The 21,420-nt window shown below is 39.7% G+C and overlaps 2 protein-coding genes across 2 annotated transcripts; one reads left to right on the top strand and one right to left on the bottom strand.

Annotated features, from left to right (window-relative positions):
• Positions 1 to 11,221: 11,221 nt before the first annotated feature.
• LOC131148064 (uncharacterized) lies at positions 11,222 to 11,815 on the bottom strand. The gene has a single exon (XM_058097801.1). The coding sequence runs from the start codon at positions 11,813 to 11,815 to the stop codon at positions 11,222 to 11,224; it is 594 nt and encodes a 197-aa protein (XP_057953784.1).
• Positions 11,816 to 13,300: 1,485 nt separating this feature from the next.
• Positions 13,301 to 19,983, top strand: LOC131148063 (mitochondrial citrate transporter B-like). The gene is given in 4 exon segments (XM_058097800.1): positions 13,301 to 13,478; positions 14,712 to 14,908; positions 18,615 to 18,893; positions 18,895 to 19,983. Coding segments are annotated over 4 exon segments (1,131 nt in total). The 3' UTR covers positions 19,372 to 19,983.
• Positions 19,984 to 21,420: the final 1,437 nt, after the last annotated feature.

The following is a 21,420-nucleotide window of genomic DNA, read 5'->3' as shown; positions in this document are numbered from 1 at the left end:
AAGATTTTTTTCTTCATCGGTTTGACAGGTGAAGGGGTGTGTAGGGGATTTGGGATCGGGGAGAGTCTAATCAGATCTTGCACTGTCATCATTTTATAGTGAATTTTTATCCAGGTGCACGCTCCGTGGACGTAGGCAATCTTATCGAACCACGTAAAATCTCTCGTCTATATTTTCTTTGTGCAATTAATTTTGTTGATCGGAAGATTAAAATCACTGCGCGTCAACAAGTGGTATCAGAGCACGGTTTCGATTAGGTGTAGATATGATAAATCAGATCAGATCGAAAGAATTTTTTTTTGGATAGTTTTTCTGCAGGAGTGCTTAAGATCAGAGCGGTTCGTTCAGATCGGATTGAGGTACGTAGATTTAGATCAAGTGTTGGAAAATTATTCCGAAATTTTTCAATTAAAAAATCGGATTGAGGGACGCAGATTCAGATCAAGTGCTGGAAAATTATTCCGATATTTTTTCAATTAAAGGAGGATCATTTTTCAATTGAAGGCATGAAAAAAAAAATCCAAAAGGAAAAAAAAAATTTTTGCTGATGAAGAATAAGATGAATAGTGCCAGAATTGGGTGATAGACTCGGATTTAGAATCGGGTCGGGTACAGAACGCAACGGGTTGATACGCGGGTCAAGAGGCTGGGTTGCGGGTCGGATCCAAGCGAAACCCACTGGGTCAAGGCGTGGGTCAGGGCGTGGGTCAGCATCCAGGTTGGCTAGAACACATGCGGGTTGCATATGCGGTGGATTAGGGATACGGGTCGAGTGGAACGGATCAGACCCAGCAACCGGGTAGAGGCGCAAATCCTCCCCCGTGGAGCACTGACGTCATGATGACGTCATCCTGACAGGTGTTGACGTCAGAGGAGAGGGAAATTTTTTTTTTTAAATGGCGAGTACTTTGATGGCCAAGTTCGAGGTGGAGCCTTTTAATGGAAAAAATAATTTTAGTTTGTGACAGAACACTGTGAAGGATGTGTTGGTCCAACAGGAACTGATTAAAGCATTGTATGGGAAACACAAGAAGCCAGAGACCATGTCAGATGATTAGTGAGAGGAGTTGGAAATGAAAGCGGTAAGTACCATTCGCTTAAGTTTAGCTCCAGAAATTAAATACAGTATGTTGAATGAAACATCACCAGCTGAGCTTTGAAAAAAAAATGGAGAATATTTATATGTCCAAGTCCTTAGTTAATAGACAGTATTTGAAGAAATAGTTATATCGATTGAGAATGACTGAGGGCACAGAAGTCAGAGACCACCTCAATTATTTCAATAAAATAATCATGCAGTTATTGAGTATTGAGGTCAAAATTGAGAAGGAAGATAAATCACTGATTCTGTTATATTCGCTTCTCAGTTCACTTGATACTTTGAAAACCACACTACTGCTAGGTAAGGAGACTCTTATAGTTGATGAGTTGACTACTGCCATTATGGAGAGTGAGAATTTTTACAAACCAGATTATCCAGGACATGAAGAAGGGTTGGTGGCTAAGGGTGAGTCTAGCCAATAGCGGGGCAGGAGTTCTAGCAAGGGTAATTGGAATAGAGGGAAATCTTGATCTAAGTCCAGGGGTAAGAATGGGAATTGGAGGAGTGGTTTTTTTTATTGTGGGAAAGAAGGGCATATGAAGAAGAAGTATCTAAGGAGGAAAAAAGATTTAGAGGAAAAGAACAGGAAGAAGATTGAGTAGGTTACTGTAGTGGAGAGCAGTTTATCAGTTTTTGATGGGAATCTTTTGGTTGTTACTACATGTTCCAGTTATTTATCCGATACCTAGATTTTGGATTCAGTGCGCTCATATCATATGTGTCCATATAGGGACTGGTTTGACTCATATGAACCAATCTATGGAGGGACGATGTTGATGAGTAATGATGCTTCCTGTGGTATTCTTGGTATTGGAACGGACAGAATCTGGTTGTTTGATGGTGTGGTTAGAACCATCAGGGATGTGAGACATGTTCTAGATCTGAAAAAGAATATGATTTCTTTGGGCTCTTTGGATAGTAAAGGTTTCTCTTTTTCAGTTAGGGATGGTGTGCTGAAAGTGACTAGAGGTTCATTGGTAGTTGTTAGTCCGATTGAGCGTCCAGAGGGGGGGGGTGAATAGACGCTTTTTGTGGATGTGCAAACTTTCTACAAACGCAGAAATCTTACCAAGAAAGAGTGCATAAAATGACAGTGTAAAGATGCAGGAAATCACAATAACAGTATAAAAGAAATATGAGAGAAGAGAAACTTAACACAAAGATATTTACATGGTTCGACACCCCGCCTACGTCCACGCCTTGAGACCAACTCAAGGATTCCAAAAATCCACTAGGATCTCCTTCGGGCGGAGAAGCCAATACCCGGTTGTTCACAAAGAGCTTCAACAAGGTGCTCACTTAGAGACACCCTATAATGGCTCACAAAGAGCCTTTCTTTACAAGAAGTAGATGAGAAATAAATACGAATTTGAATGCTCCCTTTGAGCTGAGTATTACAAAAAAATCCTCACTCAATGTCCTCTTATCAATAGAGTAGAAACAAAACTAAGAGCAGCAAGAAGAGGGCAAGTGAGTGTATGAGCAAACCCTAGAAATGAAAGCACCAATAAATGATCTTGATACAATATTAACTTTCTTGGTGAGAAGTAAATGCCTAGCTCCTATTTAAACACCAAATGGGCGAGAGGAATGCTGGAGAGCCATTGGACATTTATTAATGTAAGACAAGGGTCAAACTAGCCGTTCTGCAACATTTAATGAACGCTGTTGCTCGACGTTCGTCGACGAAATCTGAAATTCATCGACGAGCTCTTCAATAAATTCATTGTCGAAGCCTTGTGTTCATCGACGAGTTACTGGTTCTGAATTCAGGTGCCTTTCGGTTACTTTTCGTCGATGAGAACCCTGTGTTCGTCGATGAGTTCTTCATAATATTCGTCGCCGATGCCCTGTGTTCGTCGATGATTCTTGGTTATGAATTCAAGTACCTCTTGGTTTATTTTCGTCGACGAGAACCCTGTGTTTGTTGACGAAGGTTTGTATTACACTCGTCGATGAAGCCCTGTGTTCGTCGACGAGTCCCTTCTTCTTTATAAAATTTATTTTCAGTTCAAAGAAGGTCCTTGTTCGTTTGGGGGTTTCTTTACACACTTTTAATAACTATGCTTGTTTTTGTTGTGTGTGTGTGATATGCTCATTTCTTGCTCTTAATTTTGATTTACTCTATGTACAAGGGATTTACAAGATAGTTCTCTCTCATTTTCTCACTCATCCTTTAGATCACTTTGTGTAGCATCCATGAATGCTTTGAGAGGTTGTGCTTTTGGTCATGGCACAAGTTGTTTTGACTGATTTGAGACTTGTTGATTCTGGTGCTGTTTTGTATAGCTGAACATGACTTAGAGAGAAAGGTTAGTATCCTTGAAGAACAGCTAATGGGTTGTTGTCATCAACACATAGTAGGAATGAAAGACTACTTGGTCTAACATTCTCCCCCTTTTTGATGATGACAATCCATTTATGTTCTCTTTGAAAGATAAATGCTCCCCCTTACTAAATGGATTGGTTTAGAATTTAAATAAAATTCTCCCCCTTAATGTTTGCATTGTATGAAAGAATATTTTATTTAAATTTTCGGTAACATGCCATTTATAAGTAAGATATTTCCCATTTAATCTTGCATAAAACATAACAGTCCAGTATATCAATCATTCAAGCATGCTTGTACACAGATAGAACATTTATGTTCAAAAGTTTCAATGCTTGCAAAGTTTCAATAATATCAATAGTAAATTTGTGCAGTGATTACAAGGCTGTTTTATCAACTAGAAATACATTCTAAATACGTCCGAATACATCTGAAAAGAGACCTAGATCTATTTCTCCCCCTTTGCCATAATCAAAATTAGGGGACAGCAGAGACAAAACGCTACTCGCGTGGCCGACTCAGACGGTCAAAAAGTGCAGCAAAAGAAGCGTCGAGGGTGTCAAAGTGAGAGCGGTTAGCGTTTTATTGTCGGGCAAGAGACGCTTCTAAGGAATCAAAACGATGGCGGTGACGAATTTTAGATTGTGTCATGGCGTGCTGAAGCCCGTCCAGGCGCTCCAGGATATGGCCAAATGTAGTGTACTCATGCTTGCCTTCCTCTTCGTCGGCCTCCATGGCGACCTCAACTTCATCGACCAGAAAATGGCCCTGCTCGTGGGCTTTGACCCACGTGTTGGTGTCTTCGTCCTTTTCAAAGTGCATGCGACGAAGGGTCGCCTCAGTGTATATATCTTCTGGTGCAGGAAATACATGGCAAACCAGCGCGAATGAGGTCAAAGTGATCAAAGAAGGTCATGAGGAGACGATCATAAGGAAGACAACCTTGCTGCCTTTTGAGGCCTTCCTCCATGTTCTGAACAATAATGGATGGAAGGTGTATGCCACGGCCAACCCAGAGGCAATACATGCTGAAGATGTCGCCGAGGGTGACCCAATCCCTGCCACTAGTGCGAGGGCACAAATTGTTCGTGATCATATGGTGGAGGACCTGAAATTCTACAGTGAGGTCCTTGGATTTCAGGCTAGCCATCGCGGCAATGCGAGGATTGCCAGTAATTATCTTGAGGGCAGTGTGCGAGTCGAACCAGTCGAATAGTGTTGTCTAAGATGACTTGGGGAGGCCATGAAGGGGATAGGGGGTGCAACTGAGCACGACAGAGAATGTATCCCTGGAGAGTCCAATAATGGTTCCATGAACAATGGAGTAAGCGGCAATGCCGCGATGCGAGGGAACGAAATTTGCATAGAACTCACGAACTAGGTCTTCATAGAAAAGCTCATCAAGATCAAAGAGGGCATCCCACCTGAGGGCTTTAATCTTGGAGAGAAGAGTGGAGAAATGGAGCTCAAGGAAATCGGAGGGCACGATTTTTTCGTAGACTATGGGCCGCTTGAGAATGCCGTTTTGATAGCGGGAGGCAGCTTCGGGAGAGATGAAACAGGGGTTGGGATTGGCTGGGGTAGGCGTAGGAGGACCGAAGGTAGGGTGATGAGAAGAACCTTCACCAACTTCGATTTGAAGGTTGCGGCATTTTGTACGGGGAGACATTAAGGGACGAAGGGATGGAGAGAGCTGGTATGGCTGAGGAGATGGGGGAGTTGAGGAAATGGGAGAGTCGAGGGAGGGAGAGAGTCGAGGATGTGACGAAAAGTGTCATGCGTGGTAGCGAGAGAGAAAAAGAGGTGGGAAGAGGTAGAGAGAAAGAGAGGTGGCGCGGGGTGGGTTGGAGGAGGGACAAAGGGCTGTGAGGAAGGAGAGGGACATAAGGGGATGGCTAGGGTTTGTTTGTTTGAATTGGAAAAATAAGTATCCTGACAGTTTTCGTTGACGAGGCCCTGTGTTCGTCAACGAAATTAAGGCAAATTCGACGACGATACCCCTATGTTCATCGACGAATTTAAGGTAAATTCGAGGACGAGACCCCTGTGTTCGTCGATGAATTCTTCAGACTTCTCGACGACGAATACCCTGTGTTCATCGACGAGAGTAGGAAGAAGGGGAGAAACTAAGTTTAAGAGTATGGTGAGCAAGACCAGGGGGGAAAGAGCTGACATAAGGATCTTATATTATGTCTAAAGGAGTACACATCCCTAGGGCCTATCGGATTTTGTGGAATCTTTCTTCATTGAGAGGCTTAGTTAGAATGTCGGCGAGTTGGTTTTCGGTGGGAACATAAACCAACTCAACGTCTCCCTTTTATACATGGTCTCGAATGAAGTGGTGCCTAATTTCAATATGCTTAGTTCTAGAATGGAGGCACGGATTCTTTGAGATGTTGATGGTACTAGTATTGTCACAATGAATTAGAGTACCCTTAACTAGGATTCGGAAGTCCTCAAGTTGTTGTTTCATGTACAAAGCTTGAGCACAGTAGCTGCCGGCTACGATATACTCAGCCTCAGTAGTGGAGAGAGCTATAGAGGTTTGTTTTTTGCAAAACCAGGACACAAGAGAGTGTCCAAGGAAATTACATGTTCCACTAGTGCTTTTTTCGTCGATTTTACAACCACCGTCGTCAGCATCAGAGTAGCATGTGAGGTCAAAAGGAGCATTTTCAGGATAGAAGAGTCCTAAGTCATGAGTGCCTGCTACGTATCTAAAGATTCGTTTGACCGCATGAAGATGAGATTCTTTGGGACAAGCTTGAAATCTAGCGCATAGACAAACACTGAACATTATATCAGGCCTGTTGGAAGTGAGATACAATAAACTACCTATCATGCCACGATAGAGTTTTTTGGTTAATGTTTTTCCCTTTTTCATCAGGGTCAAGCTTTGTTGTAATGCTCATAGGAGTTACTTTAGATTTACCTATTTCAAGGTTGAATTTCTTTAACATGTCCCTAACGTATTTGGCCTGATTTATGAAGATTCCATGTTTCATTTGTTTAATTTGTAATCCTAGGAAGAAGGTTAGCTCACCCATCATACTCTTCTCAAATGTTTCTTGCATAGTTTGAGCAAAATCTTGACACAAGGTTTCATTTGTGGCACCGAAAATGATATCATCCACATAAATTTGTATAACAAGCATATCATTTTCCTTATGTTTTTAGAAAAGAGTAGTATCGAATTTTCCTCTTGTGAACCCATTTTCTAGAAGAAATTTGCTTAAGCGCTCATACCATGCTCTTGGTGCTTGCTTAAGTCCGTAAAGGGCTTTTGAGAGTTTGTATACGTAATCAGGATGAGTGTGGCTCTCAAATCCAGGAGGTTTCTTGACAAAAACTTTTTCATTTATGTATCCATTTAAAAAGGCGCTTTTAACATCCATTTGAAATAATTTAAAGTTTTTGTAGCAAGTAAAGGCAAGGAGCATCCTAATGGCTTCTAGTCTAGCTACCGGGGCATAAGTTTCATCGTAGTCAATACCCTCTTGTTGGTTATCCTTGGGCTACTAATCTAGCTTTGTTTATAACAATGTTCCCATCTTCATCTTTCTTTTTCCTAAACACCCATTTAGTGCCAATTATTATAGTATTTTTGGGTTTAGGAACTAAGTGTCATACTTTGTTTCTTTCAAATTGATCTAGTTCTTCTTGCATAACATTTATCTAATTTTCATCATTTTCAGCTTCTTCAAAGTTTTTAGGTTCTAGATAAGATATGAAAGCAATATGATTACATCCACTTCTTAGGTGAGATCTGATGCTGACTCCTTGAGATGGACTACCTATGATAAGATCAGTTGGATGATTTTTTACAAACTTCCAAGCTTTAGGTAGTTCATGATTCTCTCTTTCTGCTGGTTGGTTAGACTCTTGAGGAGAAGATCCTAGATGATCAATATTTGTATCTTGACAATTTGTGTCTTGATGATTTTTTAACTTGAGTTGTTTTAATTCTCTTTCAATTCTAAAGGTAGTGACTTGGTTCTCTTCTTCTATCTCAATAGGTGTTTTGGATGCATGAGGATTTGTTTCATCAAATACAATTTGCGTTGATTCTTGAACAGTTTGAATTCTTTTGTTAAAAACCTTATATGCTTTGCTATTCATGGCATATCCTATGAAAATTCCCTCATCGGACTTTGAATCAAACTTAGCTAAATGATCCCTATCGTTTAATATAAAACACTTACATCCAAAAACCTTAAAATGTGAGATGTTAGGTTTTCTACACTTCCATATTTCATATGGGGTTTTTCCTAACTTGGATCTAATGATGACTCGGTTACTAATATAGCATGTTGTGCTAACGGCCTCTGCCTAGAAGTATTTTGGCAAGTTATGTTCGTTGAGCATTGTTCTAGCCATTTCTTGGAGTGTTCGATTTTTTCTTTCAACTATTCTGCTTTGTTGTGGAGTTTTTGGTGCAGAGAAGTTGTGTGAATAGCCATTTTCATTGCAAAAGTCTTCAAGTTCTTTATTTCTAAATTCTCTCCCTATATCACTCCTAATGTGTATAATTGACATTCCCTTTTCATTTTGGATTTTTCCACAGGAATGAATAAATGCATTACATGTGTCACTTTTGTTAGCAAGAAAAATTACCCATGAATATCTAAAGAAGTCATCTATCATGCCCCGAACCCAGAAATGGTACCCGGAGGTGAATTTAGAAACCTAACCTGTCTCTGTATCAATTAAAAACATACATGATACATCATACAAAGAGGATCTAACCCCGTGGGGTATACGGATGCCCTATATACGTACATACAACCATCCATACTATCCAGAATACGCAGTGAAATACGGTCTTTTATACAATAACAGTATCATACTAGAGTCTATTTTATACATGCTACGATACACATTCCCATAATACAAACATACCCCAGGTGTCTGCAAAAACATCCAGACAACCTGGATACCAAAACTCATACCTAAAAGGTACTAGCAGTAGCTACGACACCCCTTGCTTCCCGACGCTAGGATGTTACTTACCGCTACTTGAAGGCCCTGAAAAATATTGTACGTACATTCGGGGTGAGACATCTTTTAGTAAGGAAGAAATCAGTTTATATCTGTGTGTGGCATACCAGTGTCATTTTACATACTTCATAACACTATACATACGATACAGTTGAAACAATTCATACAGTTTCATACTTTTCCATACAGTTCCAGTATTTTCACAAAAATCATTCGAGTTCATACGATACCCATACATACATACATACATACATACATACATACATATATACATACATACGGTCAGTGTCGTCACACTAGTTCGCAACTACACTAGGTCACCTCGTCTCACAGCGATTACATTGCTACATACGCAACTACATTGCGACAATCAAGGCCCAATGGTGAATCTATTGCATCATACGCAACTACACAAGGTCACCTAGTCTCATAGCGGTTACGTTTCTACACATGCAACTACGAAGATCTACAACTTAGGCCCAATAGTGAATCCATTGCTACATACGCAACTACACAAGGTCACTTAGTCTCACCCCGATTACATTGCCATGCGACAACTACGCTGCGACGACCCAGGCCCACTGTGAATCCATTGCTACAAACAGTGCAGATAACACCTTTGGTGACCAGACGAACCATACTGGTGATATTTCACACCCTGGATATAGAGCCAGCCACTCTCGGCGTACGGTAATTAGTCACCACTAGCCAATTTCACAAAACCTGGAATCATTTTGGGAACTCACGTCCCTATACATTTCAGCGTACAGTAATAAACCGCCACACAGCTGTGTCACGAATATCTGGAACAACATACATACATTCATATGTACCACATTTATTTGGTTTACGGCAAATCATATCGTTTACAATTCCAAGTATACAGTTTATGCAAATATGGATTGCGGTCACCTCAATAATACAGTTTTAAACAAGACAAGCGGTTTTCCAAACAAAGTAGAGATGATACCCGAAATCCCCTATTTTCCCAAAAATTGTAACCCGAAAATCCCATGTTTTTACCCCATAGATTTCCCCAAATAAGTAGCCAAAACATACATATGATCGTAGCCTATAGGCTTACTGATCCTGATTTCAAAAATGGACTGATATAAACAGAATCCCCTTACCTTAACTTGAAATCCACTACGAACTCTACGGTCCTCAAAACTACGAACCGAGACTCCGAAATCTACAAACCACAATACTAAACATACTTACAATTCATACTACTATACATATATCGAAGCAGAAATGAAAACCAAGCCTTACCTTAATTTTAACCCGAAACCTAAAATCGCTCGAATCGAGATGCCGATCCACTAGAAACGTAGAGATTCCTTTGCTGATCCTCGCTGTCACCTTGGCTTTGTGAATCTGGTGACAAATGGTGAAGGAATTGAAGAGAGAGAGAGAGAGAGAGAGAGAGCTTTAAAATCTAGAGAGAGAGAGAGAGAGAATATCCATAACTTAGCTAAGAAGAAATCCAAATATCTCTTTTATAGACCTTTGACCCGAGGGATTTCATCGACAAATTGGTCTTCTCGTCGATGAAGTCTTCACAAAATTCGTTGACGAACCGGTGGCCTCTTCAAAGAACCCTGATATTTCCAATTTTTACCGCCTCTCGGCTTTTTCTCATTGACAAGGCTCTGAATTTCGTCGACGAGAAATCGACTACCTTCGTCGACGAATTATGGCCTCGTCGACGAAGTCTGTAGAATTCCCATTTTACCCCTCTTTTACATACTTAACTTGTACAATACAAATTCGGGTTCTTACATCATCAACTATAACAAATGCATGCAGCTTTCCACTAATGCTAGCTATGTCATTGGGTCCAAATAAATCAAGATGGATTAACTCTAAGGGTCTTGAGGTAGAAATTACTTTCTTAGTTTTGAAAGAGGTCTTAACTTGTTTTCCATATTGACATGCATCACATATTTTGTCTTTCACATAATTGTCTTTTGGTAGACCGTTTACTAGTTCTTTGGATGAAAGTTTATGAAGTAGATCCATGCTTGCATGACCTAGTCTCCTATGCCATAACCAACAATTTTCATTTGTGATAGCTAAACATTTAATGTTACAATTTGTGATATCATTAAACTCAATTGTGTATATGTTGGATTCACGTTTTCCTACAAGGATGGTATTTCCATTTAAATCATTTACTAAGCATTTTGTGGATTGCAAAGTGATGTTTAATCCATTATCACATAGTTGACTAACACTTAACAAGTTATGTTTGAGAGTATCTACAAGAGCAACATTTTCAATAGCCAAGGATGAATTACTTATTTTACCTTTACTGATGATTCTTTCCTTGGCATTGTCTCCAAACTTGACTAGCCCTTCCTTCTTATAGGTGGAGGAGAGGAATTTGATTGCATCTCCTGTCATATGTCTTGAACATTCACTATCGAGAAACCATTTGTTCTCACTTTGTTCGTCTGCTATAAGGCAGAAATGAGCAGCTTCTTCCTCGACTTCTTCATCGGTTAAGGTTCCATCCAGTTCATCCCATTCGGTTGCATTCATTGCCTTGAACTTCTTCTTGTCTCCCTGTTGATTGTTGCCTTTGTTTTTGAAGAGAGGACAATCGGCCATGCGGTGCCCGATTTTTTTGTAGTTGTAGCATCTAATACTCGATTCTCCTTTCTCCTTTTGTTTGTTATTTCATTTGTTCATCAGAAAATTTTTGAATCTTCTCGTAAGGAGGGCGACTTCATCATCATCATCATTCTCCTCCTCTTCTATGAGTTCTTTTTGCTTCCCGACTTTTAGGGCTATTCCGGTAGCCTTCTTGGGTACTTTAGCTTCTGCAACAGCATTTTCTTCTTGATCTTATAGGTCATGAGAGACCCAATTTGTTCGTCAAGTGTGACCTTTGAGAGGTCCTTTGCTTCTTCAATTGCTGTGGACTTGGCGTGCCAAGATGTCGGTAGTGAACGAAGGACTTTCTGCACATTATCTTCCATAGAGTACTTTCTACTGAGAGTTTTTTGTCCATTAGTGATGTGTGTGAATCGAGTGAACATAGCTGTAATTGTCTCACCTTCTTCCATTTTGAACATTTCATATTCTTTTACTAGCATATAAATTTTTGATCTTTTTACCTGGGTAGTACCTTCGTATGTTACCTGAAGCTTTTCCCACATTTCCTTGGTCGTGTTGCATCTGCATATTCGGTTGTACTCTTCATCGCTTATGGCGCAATATAAGAAGTTCTTGGTCTTAAAGTTGAGTTGTACTAGCCTTGCATCTGCCTCGGGAAGTTTTCCAAGTGGTATGTCATCACCGTCTTCATTTTTGAAGGTGTAGTCTCCTTCAGTGATGACATTCCACATATGGTAGTCATAGGCCTGGATGAAGATCAACATTCAATATTTCCATGCTGGGTAGTTAGTTCCACAAAATTTGGGGGGATGGTCCACAGATTGACCTTGGGAAAACATATCTGCCATGTTGATCTTTTCGCTTGGGAGTTACTTCGAATTTCAGCGATTGGCACTCTGATACCACTTGTTGGCCCAGTTGAGCGTCTAGAGGGGAGGGGGGGGGGGGGTGAATAGACGTTTTTCGTGGATGTGCAAACTTTATTCAAACACATAAATCTTACCAAGAACAAGTGCATAAAATCACAATGTAAAGATGTAGGAAATCACAATAATAGTATAAAAGAAATTTGAGAGAAGAGAAACTTAACACAAAGATATTTACGTGATTCGGCACCCCGCCTACGTCCACGCCTTGAGACCAACTCAAGGATTCCCCAAATCCACTATGATCCTCCTTCGGGCGGAGAAGCCAATACACGGTTGCTCACAAAGAGCTTCAACAAGGTGCTCATGTAGAGACACCCTACAATGGCTCACAAAGAGCCTTGCTTTACAAGAAGTAGATGAGAAATAAAGACGAATTTGAATGCTCCCTTTGAGCTGAGTATTACAAAAAAATCCTCACTCAATATCCTCTTATCAATAGAGTAGAAACAAAACTAAGAGCAACAAGAAGAGGGCAAGTGAGTGTATGAGCAAACCCTGGAAATGAAAGCACCAATAAATGATCTTGATACAATATCAGCTTTCTTGGTGAGAAGTAAATGCAATAGCTCCTATTTAAACACCAAATGGGCGAGAGGAATGCTGGAGAGCCGTTGGGCATTTATTAATGTAAGGCAAGGGCCAAACTAGCCATTCTGCAACATTTAATGAACGCTGTTGCTCTACGTTCGTCGACGAAAGTTGAAATTCGTCGACGAGCTCTTCAGTAAATTCATCGACGAAGCTTTGTGTTCGTTGATGAGTTATTGGTTTTGAATTCAGGTGCCTCTTGGTTTTTTTTCGTCGATGAGAACCCTATGTTCATCAATGAGTTCTTCATAATATTCGTTGATGATGCCCTGTGTTCGTCGACGATTCCTGGTTCTGAATTCAAGTACCTCTCGGTTCCCTTCTTCTTTAGAAAATTTATTTTCAGTTCAAAGAAGGTCCTTGTCCGTTTGGGGGTTTCTTTACACACTTTTAATAACTTTTCTTGTTTTTTGTGTGTGTGTGTGATATGCCCATTTCTTGCTCTTAATTTTGATTTACTCTATGTACAAGGGATTTACAAGATAGTCTCTCTCTCATTTTCTCACTCATCCTTTAGATCACTTTGTGTAGCGTCCATGAATGCTTTGAGAGGTTGTGCTTTCGGTCATGACACGAGTTGCTTTGACTGATTTGAGACTCGTTGATTCTGGTGCCGTTCTGTATAGTTGAACATGACTTAGAGAGAAAAGTTAGTATCCTTGAAGAACAGCTAATGGGTTGTTGTCATCAAAACATAGTAGGAATGAAAGACTACTTGGTCTAACAGTTGTAATGAAGGGTCATCTGAGGAACAATTTGTACACTCTGGTGGGTAGCACAGTGACAGGTGGAGCTGCAACTAGTACTTGTTCAGATAAAAATAAAGATGATACTACTTTGTGGCATATGAGGCTGGGTCACATGAGTGAGTATGGTTTGCAAGAGCTGCACAAGCGAAACTTACTGGGAGGTAATACTTGTTGTAATCTTAAGTTTTGTAAATACCATTTGTTTGGTAAACAGTGTAGGGTGAGTTTTAGAACAAGAAAGCATACGAGCAAGAAGGTGCTAGAGTACATTCATTTAAATGTATGGGATTCAGTACTGGTACAATCTTATAGTGGTGCTATTTAATTTGTTTCATTTATTGATGACTTTTCTAAGAAAGTTTGGGTGTATTTTCTGAAGCACGGGAGTGAGGTATTCAGTAAGTTCAGGTAATGGAAAACTCAAGTAGAGAAACAAATAGGAAAACAGGTGAAGTTTCTAAGATCTAACAATTGACTAGACTGGAAGGAAGAGGGGATCACTAACTAATAGGGCACAATTGGGCGTTTAACTCAAAGCTTTTAGTCTACTTCTTCTGTTCGGTTCAAATTTCTAGAGAAAGAGGAAAGGATAATCTACAACTTAGTGTTTTGAGATACGGGCTTCATTAAAAAAATGGTTGCCCGGTCACTCAATCTCATAAGTTCTTCTCGTCTTTCTTTTGTCTTTCACATGGCAACACAGAGCATCTTCTTCCACAGAATGGGGTCTTATTCTTATTGTAGTAGCTGACGTAATTTAGCGGTGGAGTGGTGTAACAAAAAAAAAGAAAAAACAAAGTGTTTGGTTCACTAGAGAGAAGCCGGTTTTTATTAAAGTGGGGATCACTAGGCACTATACAGTTCCACATGGGCCATAGCAGAATGGGGTGGCTGAAAGGATGAACAAAACATTACTAGAGAGGCCAAGATGTATGAGGATTCAGGCTAATCTTCCTAAGGCATTCTAGGTAGAAGCAGTGAGTATGACATGCTACTTGGTAAACAGGTCTCCTTCTGCAACTATTGATGCAAAGATTCCTGAGGAGGTATGGACAGGTAAGCCAGTAGATTACTCTGTGTTGAGAATATTTGGTTATCCATCATATGTGCATATGTAGGAACAAGAAAGATCAAAGTTGGACTCTAAGTCCAAATAGTGTGTATTTCTTGGTTTCCAAGAAGGAGTGAAGGGATAACGATTGTGGGACCCTATGACACAGAAGGTGGAGTCTGATTTAGCAGGAGTACCTATTTGGGTAAGCTGGACAGTATTCAGAATTTAGGTATGGGTAATACTCAGACTACTATTGTTGATTCTATTGCACAGGATACAGTTCGACATGCTACAGTTCCTTAGGAAATTTTTCAGATAGGTGATAAACATGAGCCTACAGGGATAACCACTAGCAGAGAAAAGAGGAATGTTAAGCCTCCAGTCAGGTATAGGTTTGAGGACTTAGTTGCATTTGTTCTGATTACTAGTGGTGGAGATCCTTCTAATTTTCAAGAAGCAGTTCAGAGTTTTGAACTAGATAGTTGGCTTGGAGCCATGGTTGAGGAGATGGAGTCTCTTTATAAGAATAACACTTGGGTGTTGGTTCAAAAGCCCAAGGACAGGAAGCTGATTGGTTGTAAGGGAATCAAATTGTTTATCAAGACATTTTTAATAAATATTCCCTTTGTGCTTAAAATGTAAAATTCCCTAATTTTGATTTATAATTAGGTCATTTCCTCCACAAGAAATATTTACCATACCGTGATCATATCCGATAAAGATTCATCTATCCTTGGCTCATTCCCTTACTTAAAATTGAGATCATACTTGTGGGATACCATCCAATGGTGGGATAATCAGAAATACCCAAAGAGCAGTATTCAAAAATTAATATTCTCTCAAATTGATCTGTGCCTAAGTAGTTGGATATATTTGCTTGCACGAAACATTTTGAATATTGTCCACTCATCATGAATATTCTTCTGAACTTAAATAATAATTTAATTGTTAAGAGTATTCGTTCAATCTCACTACACAAGCTCTTAAACCTCCAATCAAATCTATTAAAAGTTTTTTTTAAATATTTCGAATGGCTAAGTTATTTTTAATAGTTTTCAATCTATATGAAAATGCAAATGACTAGGAAACCTATGCGTTGAGATCCATAAGAAAATAAGTGATATAGACTTATGACCTTGAAGAAGAATTGTTTATGACTTTTTGGTCCTCTAAGCCAAAGTAGGTATAGCCAAGTATAAATCATTGAAAATTTTAGAACACTCAGCTAAACTTGTGAAGAATGATTTAAAAAAAAGAAGAAGACATAAGACGATGATAAGTGCATAATTAAGGGGGAGCATCTCTCTTTCATGATTATATAAATTAGATGTTCTCATGATCATACTTTGCTTATGTCCATATGCATATGCAAGTGCAGCACCACAACTTACCATTCATATTGAGTTAAACAATTGAATCTCTTTAATGGATAGTAAGTATCTAGTATCATAAACTATTATTGGTTATACAAATTAATGTGGTCAAAAAGGGATAAACTATACTGACTGCTTGTGAGAAATGAATTAGTTTATGTCCAGTATAGTTGTTCTAAAGATTAGGAATAATTGCTTATACTGCTTGGTATGATTAGTGAAATTAATCATTAATAAATATAAGCATTTCATTTCATCTAAACAAGTATTCAAACCCATAGGGGGAGCTTTCTGAAAATTATTTCCTATCTTATTATGCTCACCAATATTTTATGCTTAGATGTGTTTTAAACTTTTTGTGGCATGTACTCAATTATGATGATCCTATTGAATACACTAAATGAAAAATATATTGCTTTACCACAAGTTTCTTGAGTTAATCATATGATCTTGTTTTAAAATGCATTGATATAATTAAAGTTTGTATGGTTAATCTTTGTGGTTACATTTCTTTTCGGAATGTACTAGAGCAAAATTATTTTAGATCTAAAGGGGGAGAGAAATTTTTTTTGAGATAAAAAGGGGGAGAGATATTTTTTAAAAATATTTCATAGTCTACAATGGTATGAGCTTAAATGACAAAAAAAAAATAAAAAAAGGAAAGTTTTTTCAAAAAGGGGGAGTTATCCTTTTAAAGCTAAGAAAATTAAAAAAAAAAATGTTTCCATTTAACTTAATCCTTGCGCTGATGCCAATAGGGGGAGAAGATTAATTAGAAAAATGATATACTTCTTGGTTTAGGGGGAGAGGATTAATGTGCATATGCTTTATTGCTTTATCTAAATGCATATTGAGCTGAACTTAAAATTCTCAACTTGAAATATCTTTGTAACGATCCAAAAATTACACCATTTTAAAAAAAATAAAAACACATAAACTACTCTGATATCCCTGCTATAGCATCTCAGACCTCAGATGGGCACTGAGGTATTCCTGTACATAATAGACATACCTATGCAGCAGAAAACATAAGTTATACAACTATATATACATACAATACCAGAAACCAGTGTTATCAAATCATAGTTACATTTTTACATCTCTCACCAGTACCATTTATCCCAAAACACAACACTCTATACACATTGTCCCGACGTCCCAGACCTTGCCCAGAGAAAACCATTCTCTGGCGAAAATGGGTTCGATTGTGAATAGGGAAAAATGGATGTGTGATTTTGAAAAATATTTTTTCGTGGAAAACATGGTGTATGGAGTCACCACTAACTTTTTGAAGTGTGGTTAGAATATTTGATTGCTACCTCGTTAGGGGTAGAATCGGTCTGCGTTACCAGAGTTGGATTCGGGAGTACGGTTACGCGAGGGGAAGGTATTAGCATCCCCTACACGCCCGTTCTTACGAACAGTACCAGATTAATAAAAAATTATCCCAAAATAAATCTAATAAGCCTTGAAAAATTACTTTCTTTCAAAAAGTGTGAAGAAATGCATAAAATAAAATACTATATAAGTATTCCCTCAGAACCGGGGCAATCCCATACTTCAAAGAGTCCATACCCCTTGTTACAATCATCGGGAAGGAAAATCAAGAAAATAGTTTATGAAAATACACTCCCAGGGGTTTGAAAATCTATAAGTTTTTCTAAGTAGGAAAATATTATTCTGGGAGGTTTTTGAAATTTGTTCGGGATGGAAATGATTTTCTGTGCCTAAAATAACATTTTTGTGATTTTTCTAAAGTGTGAAAACATTTTTTGAGATTTTTGTGGTTCTTCAATATTTTTCCCGAACTTTAAAAATAACACAAATAAAATCAATAGAAATTAAAGCATGAAAATATTTTTGGGAATTTCTGAGAATTTTTGTGATTTTTGTGGAATTTCTGGGTACATAAATAACAACATACAAGTGAAATGGAGAAGACCAGTGTGAACTGGTTTCGGGAATAATAAGTCGGTCACGCGTTGATCGGTTTGGGGGGGAAACCAATTTAAGGTCTTAGTCGAGACCAATCAAGTCAACATGCAATGATTTTTGTGATTTAATGTTTTTTCCGAAGCATTTAAATAACAAAAGGAAATCAAGGCGAAATCTGCAAAAACGGAAAAGAAGATGAGAAATAAAATGACGGGCTAAATCGATTTCATACTAGTTCAGAAGACCCAACCGGTTCAGCGAAGAACCGGTCCAAGAAGGGTCGACCCATTTTAGGCCCGGTCAAGGCCAGTATATTTTAAATTTTTAGGAATTTTCTCCTAATTTCCTCCTTTTTTAAAAATTTTTACGTCTTTATAAATGTACAATAATCGTAAGTATATATACAAGAATAATGCAAATAAAATATCATAGTGCATGTGTGTGACATGCATGCATGAGATGCTTGGGTATGTGAGTGGGTGTAGCATGGGTCAATGTATGTAGGTGTGTGCAGTGAGCGGGTGATGCGTGAGTCAGTGTGTGTGCAGGTGTGTGTGAGTGGGTGTTGCGCGAATCAGTGTATTTGTGTGTGTTTTCGGTGAGTGTGTCAGTGTGTGTTGTGGAATAATGTGTGTTTTTTTGTGTGTGTGTGGCAGTGTGTAGTGAAACTGTGTGTTTTTTTGTGTGTGGCAGGGTGTGTGTATTTTAGCGTGTGAAATAGTGTGTGTAAGTGCGTGTGGTGCTTATTTTAGTGTGTGAAATAGTGTGTAAGTGCGTGTGGTGCGTATTTTAGCTTGTGAAACAGTGTGTGTATAAGTGTGTGTGGTGCGAATTTTAGTGTGTGAAACAGTGTGTGTATATGTGTGCAGCAGTTCTTACCAAAAAATTCATTCCAGTGAGCTGATCAAGACTAATTTTTCTATTGCCTCTTATAGAATGCCATGGTCTTCCAGATCTATGCAATGCTGTCACGAGCATTTGATTCCTCAGTTGCAGCTGAAGAGCCTCCCTCTTACAAAGGAGTTGCCCTAGGGGGGATTGGAACAGGGGCCTTGCAGAGCCTTTTGCTCACCCCTGTCGAACTAGTGAAAGTTCACCTTCAACGCGGATTAACAATCATAGTCATCAGAGATTCTCCTGCTCATGGGTTCTACTTCTGGACATACGAATACATGAGAGAGCAGATGCACCCGGGCTGTCGAAAGAGTGGTGAAAGAGACCTTAAGAACAATGCTGATTGTAGGAGGGCTTGCAGGAGTTGCTAGTTGGGTTTCCTGCTATCCTGTGGATGTTATAAAAACCAGGCTCCAAGCTCAGTCAAGATCTTCCCCACCCAAATACAGCAGCATATTCGACTGCCTGCGTAAGAGTGTGAGGGAGGAGGGTTACGGCGTGCCGTGGCGAGGATTGCGGACAACTGTTTCTAGAGCATTTGTAGTGAATGGGGCTGTTTTCGTTGCTTATGAGATAACTTTAAAGTTCTTGGTGGAGTGGCCAGAAGTCTGTTGTGCTTCACAGAGTGAGGTGGTGCCGCAGGGCTCTGTTCGGGCGCTGCGAAGGAGCTGGTGGTTCGTGGAGCGGAGGGAGTCCGAGAGAGGCTGTGTGCTCGGGTTGACGGACTGCTGCTGCAGAGGCAGTGTTGTTGATGATAGTGGCTGGTTCGTTGAGGCAGTGGCTCACGGATGCTGGTGAGGGTGCGGAGACGATGCTGAGAGAGGATGGAGCAGCTGGAGCAGATGGGGAATGAACGTTGCTAGGCGGAGGTGGTGGTTGCTAAGGAATAGGGGAGTTCAAGGTGGGGGTTGCCGAGGGTGGCCTAGCGGCATCGCTGCTCGGTGGTGCTCGTGGGGTGTTGTAGTTGGGTCTGGAGTAAGGGAGTGCATGGTGGGGGTTTGTGTGAATGAGTGTTCTGTGGTTTGTGTGTTTTAATATGTGTTAGACTCACGACTATGAGTGGAGAGTGGTCGGAGGTTACCTGTATTGGCCGTGAGGTGGTTGAACTTCTCTTGTGGCCGTGAGGTGCTGTATTGGCTGTGAGAGTGGAAGGTGGTGATGGCGATGATGGTGGTCGCGAGAGATGGGAGGATGAGAGTACTGGAAGATGGAAATTGGATAGGAGTAATGAATGGCCGAGCTCAGGGAGTGGTCGTGAGAGCGAGACTGGAAAGGAGTCTGAGATGGAGAATGAAATGTGAATAGTGGACGCCACCCCCTCGCCCTGTGTGCGCTGAGGCTCTCTTTATAGAGAGTTCATTGGCGCCAGAATGCTTCTTCCAAATCGATTGATTATTCTGTTCCTTTATTCCCGGGGTTTGGCGGTTTGGGCAGGAGGGAATATGGGGCAGCCTGGCTGATGCATGTGATTTTGGGTTTTTTCTTTGTTATTATTTTTTTATGTACTTCTCTTTTATTGTCCAATTTTGCTCCCTCAAATAGAGATTCAATTTTTTTCAAAAACTTGATTCCCAAAAATTGGGAGGACTCGGACTCGGAAAGACAATACTCGATTTAAAATCAAAAGACCGAACTTAAAAAGTAAAACTTAGTTCAAAATTTCAAAAACTCAGTTTAACATTTAAAACTCCGTTCCAAAAATTTGAATGTCCTAGTTTGAAAATTCGGACTCAACTAAAAATTATAGAACTCAGTTTAAGATTAAAAGACTCAATTCGAGATACTGAGACTCAATTTAAGATACTGGAACTCAATTAAAAAGACTGGGACTCGATTAAAAACATAGGGACTCAGTTTAAAATACCGGGACTCAATTTAAAGGATCGGGCTTTTTAGAAAAGGTCATCCGATTTTCAGGATTCGAAGTCAACTTTTATTACACCGGGTACTTTCAAGAAAGGTCGGTAAAAATTGGGGTGTCATCACACACTTACCCTATAAGTAAGGCAATCAAGAAGTCACTTTATCTGCGACCCTAATCTGCTCGCCTAACTGACTCACTTGAAAAAAATGTTAAAATAATAGGGTGAGATGACGCTTAGTAAGTGGAAATATACTATTACTAGTGTGTGGCGACCAAGTTGCATAACTATTATAATAATATATGAAACTGCATAAGACGGTAAATCTGTATAAAGTATATCATACATTCATTGTAGTTTAAAATATAACTGTATCATCTGGTTTTCTGCTTTTCATACTTCTAATATCATACTATATTTATCAAACACTGTCAATTTGTATACATATACATAACTGTGTTTTTCCCTGGAAATCTGTATGTCATGATTTGACCCCTCATGACAGGGTTGTGTGGCCCGTAGGCGGGACTTAACTCTGGTTGGCCTACCAGGTAAGTCATTGTACCCATCCTCAGTCCAACCAAACTGCATCCACTCCTAAGCATGGAACTGGAAAAACTACCTTGTTAAACCGGGTCCCCTCAACCCAGAAATTGGGGAGCTGCATCCACTTCGGGCGCGGTTCACGGTGCCCACACACTATCTGAGATATGTAGTTGCACTCTATTATGTAAATAGCAACGGAACTAGAAAAACTACCTCGTCAAACCGGGCCCCCTCAACCCAGAAGCTGGGGAGCTGCATCCACTCCTAAGCACAAAACTGGAAAAACTACCTTGTCAAACCGAACCCCCTCAACCCAGAAGCTGTGGAGCTGCATCCACTCCGGGCGCGGTTGACAGTACCCACACACTATCTGAGATATGTAGTTGCACTCTATTATGTAAATAGCAACGGTACCGTACTCTGTAATCTGTATCTGTCT

The sequence above is a fragment of the Malania oleifera genome, chromosome 2 (genome assembly GCF_029873635.1).
Source record: "Malania oleifera isolate guangnan ecotype guangnan chromosome 2, ASM2987363v1, whole genome shotgun sequence".
In the NCBI taxonomy this organism is placed as follows: domain Eukaryota; kingdom Viridiplantae; phylum Streptophyta; class Magnoliopsida; order Santalales; family Ximeniaceae; genus Malania; species Malania oleifera.
The sequence above is the reverse complement of the archived record's forward strand: the minus strand, read 5'-3'. Positions and strand labels throughout refer to the sequence as shown.

Bases quoted from the DNA above. Each gene is read 5' to 3' on its own strand.
- LOC131148064 (XM_058097801.1), bottom strand. From the start codon at position 11,815: ATGTTGATCTTCATCCAGGCCTATGACTACCATATGTGGAATGTCATC.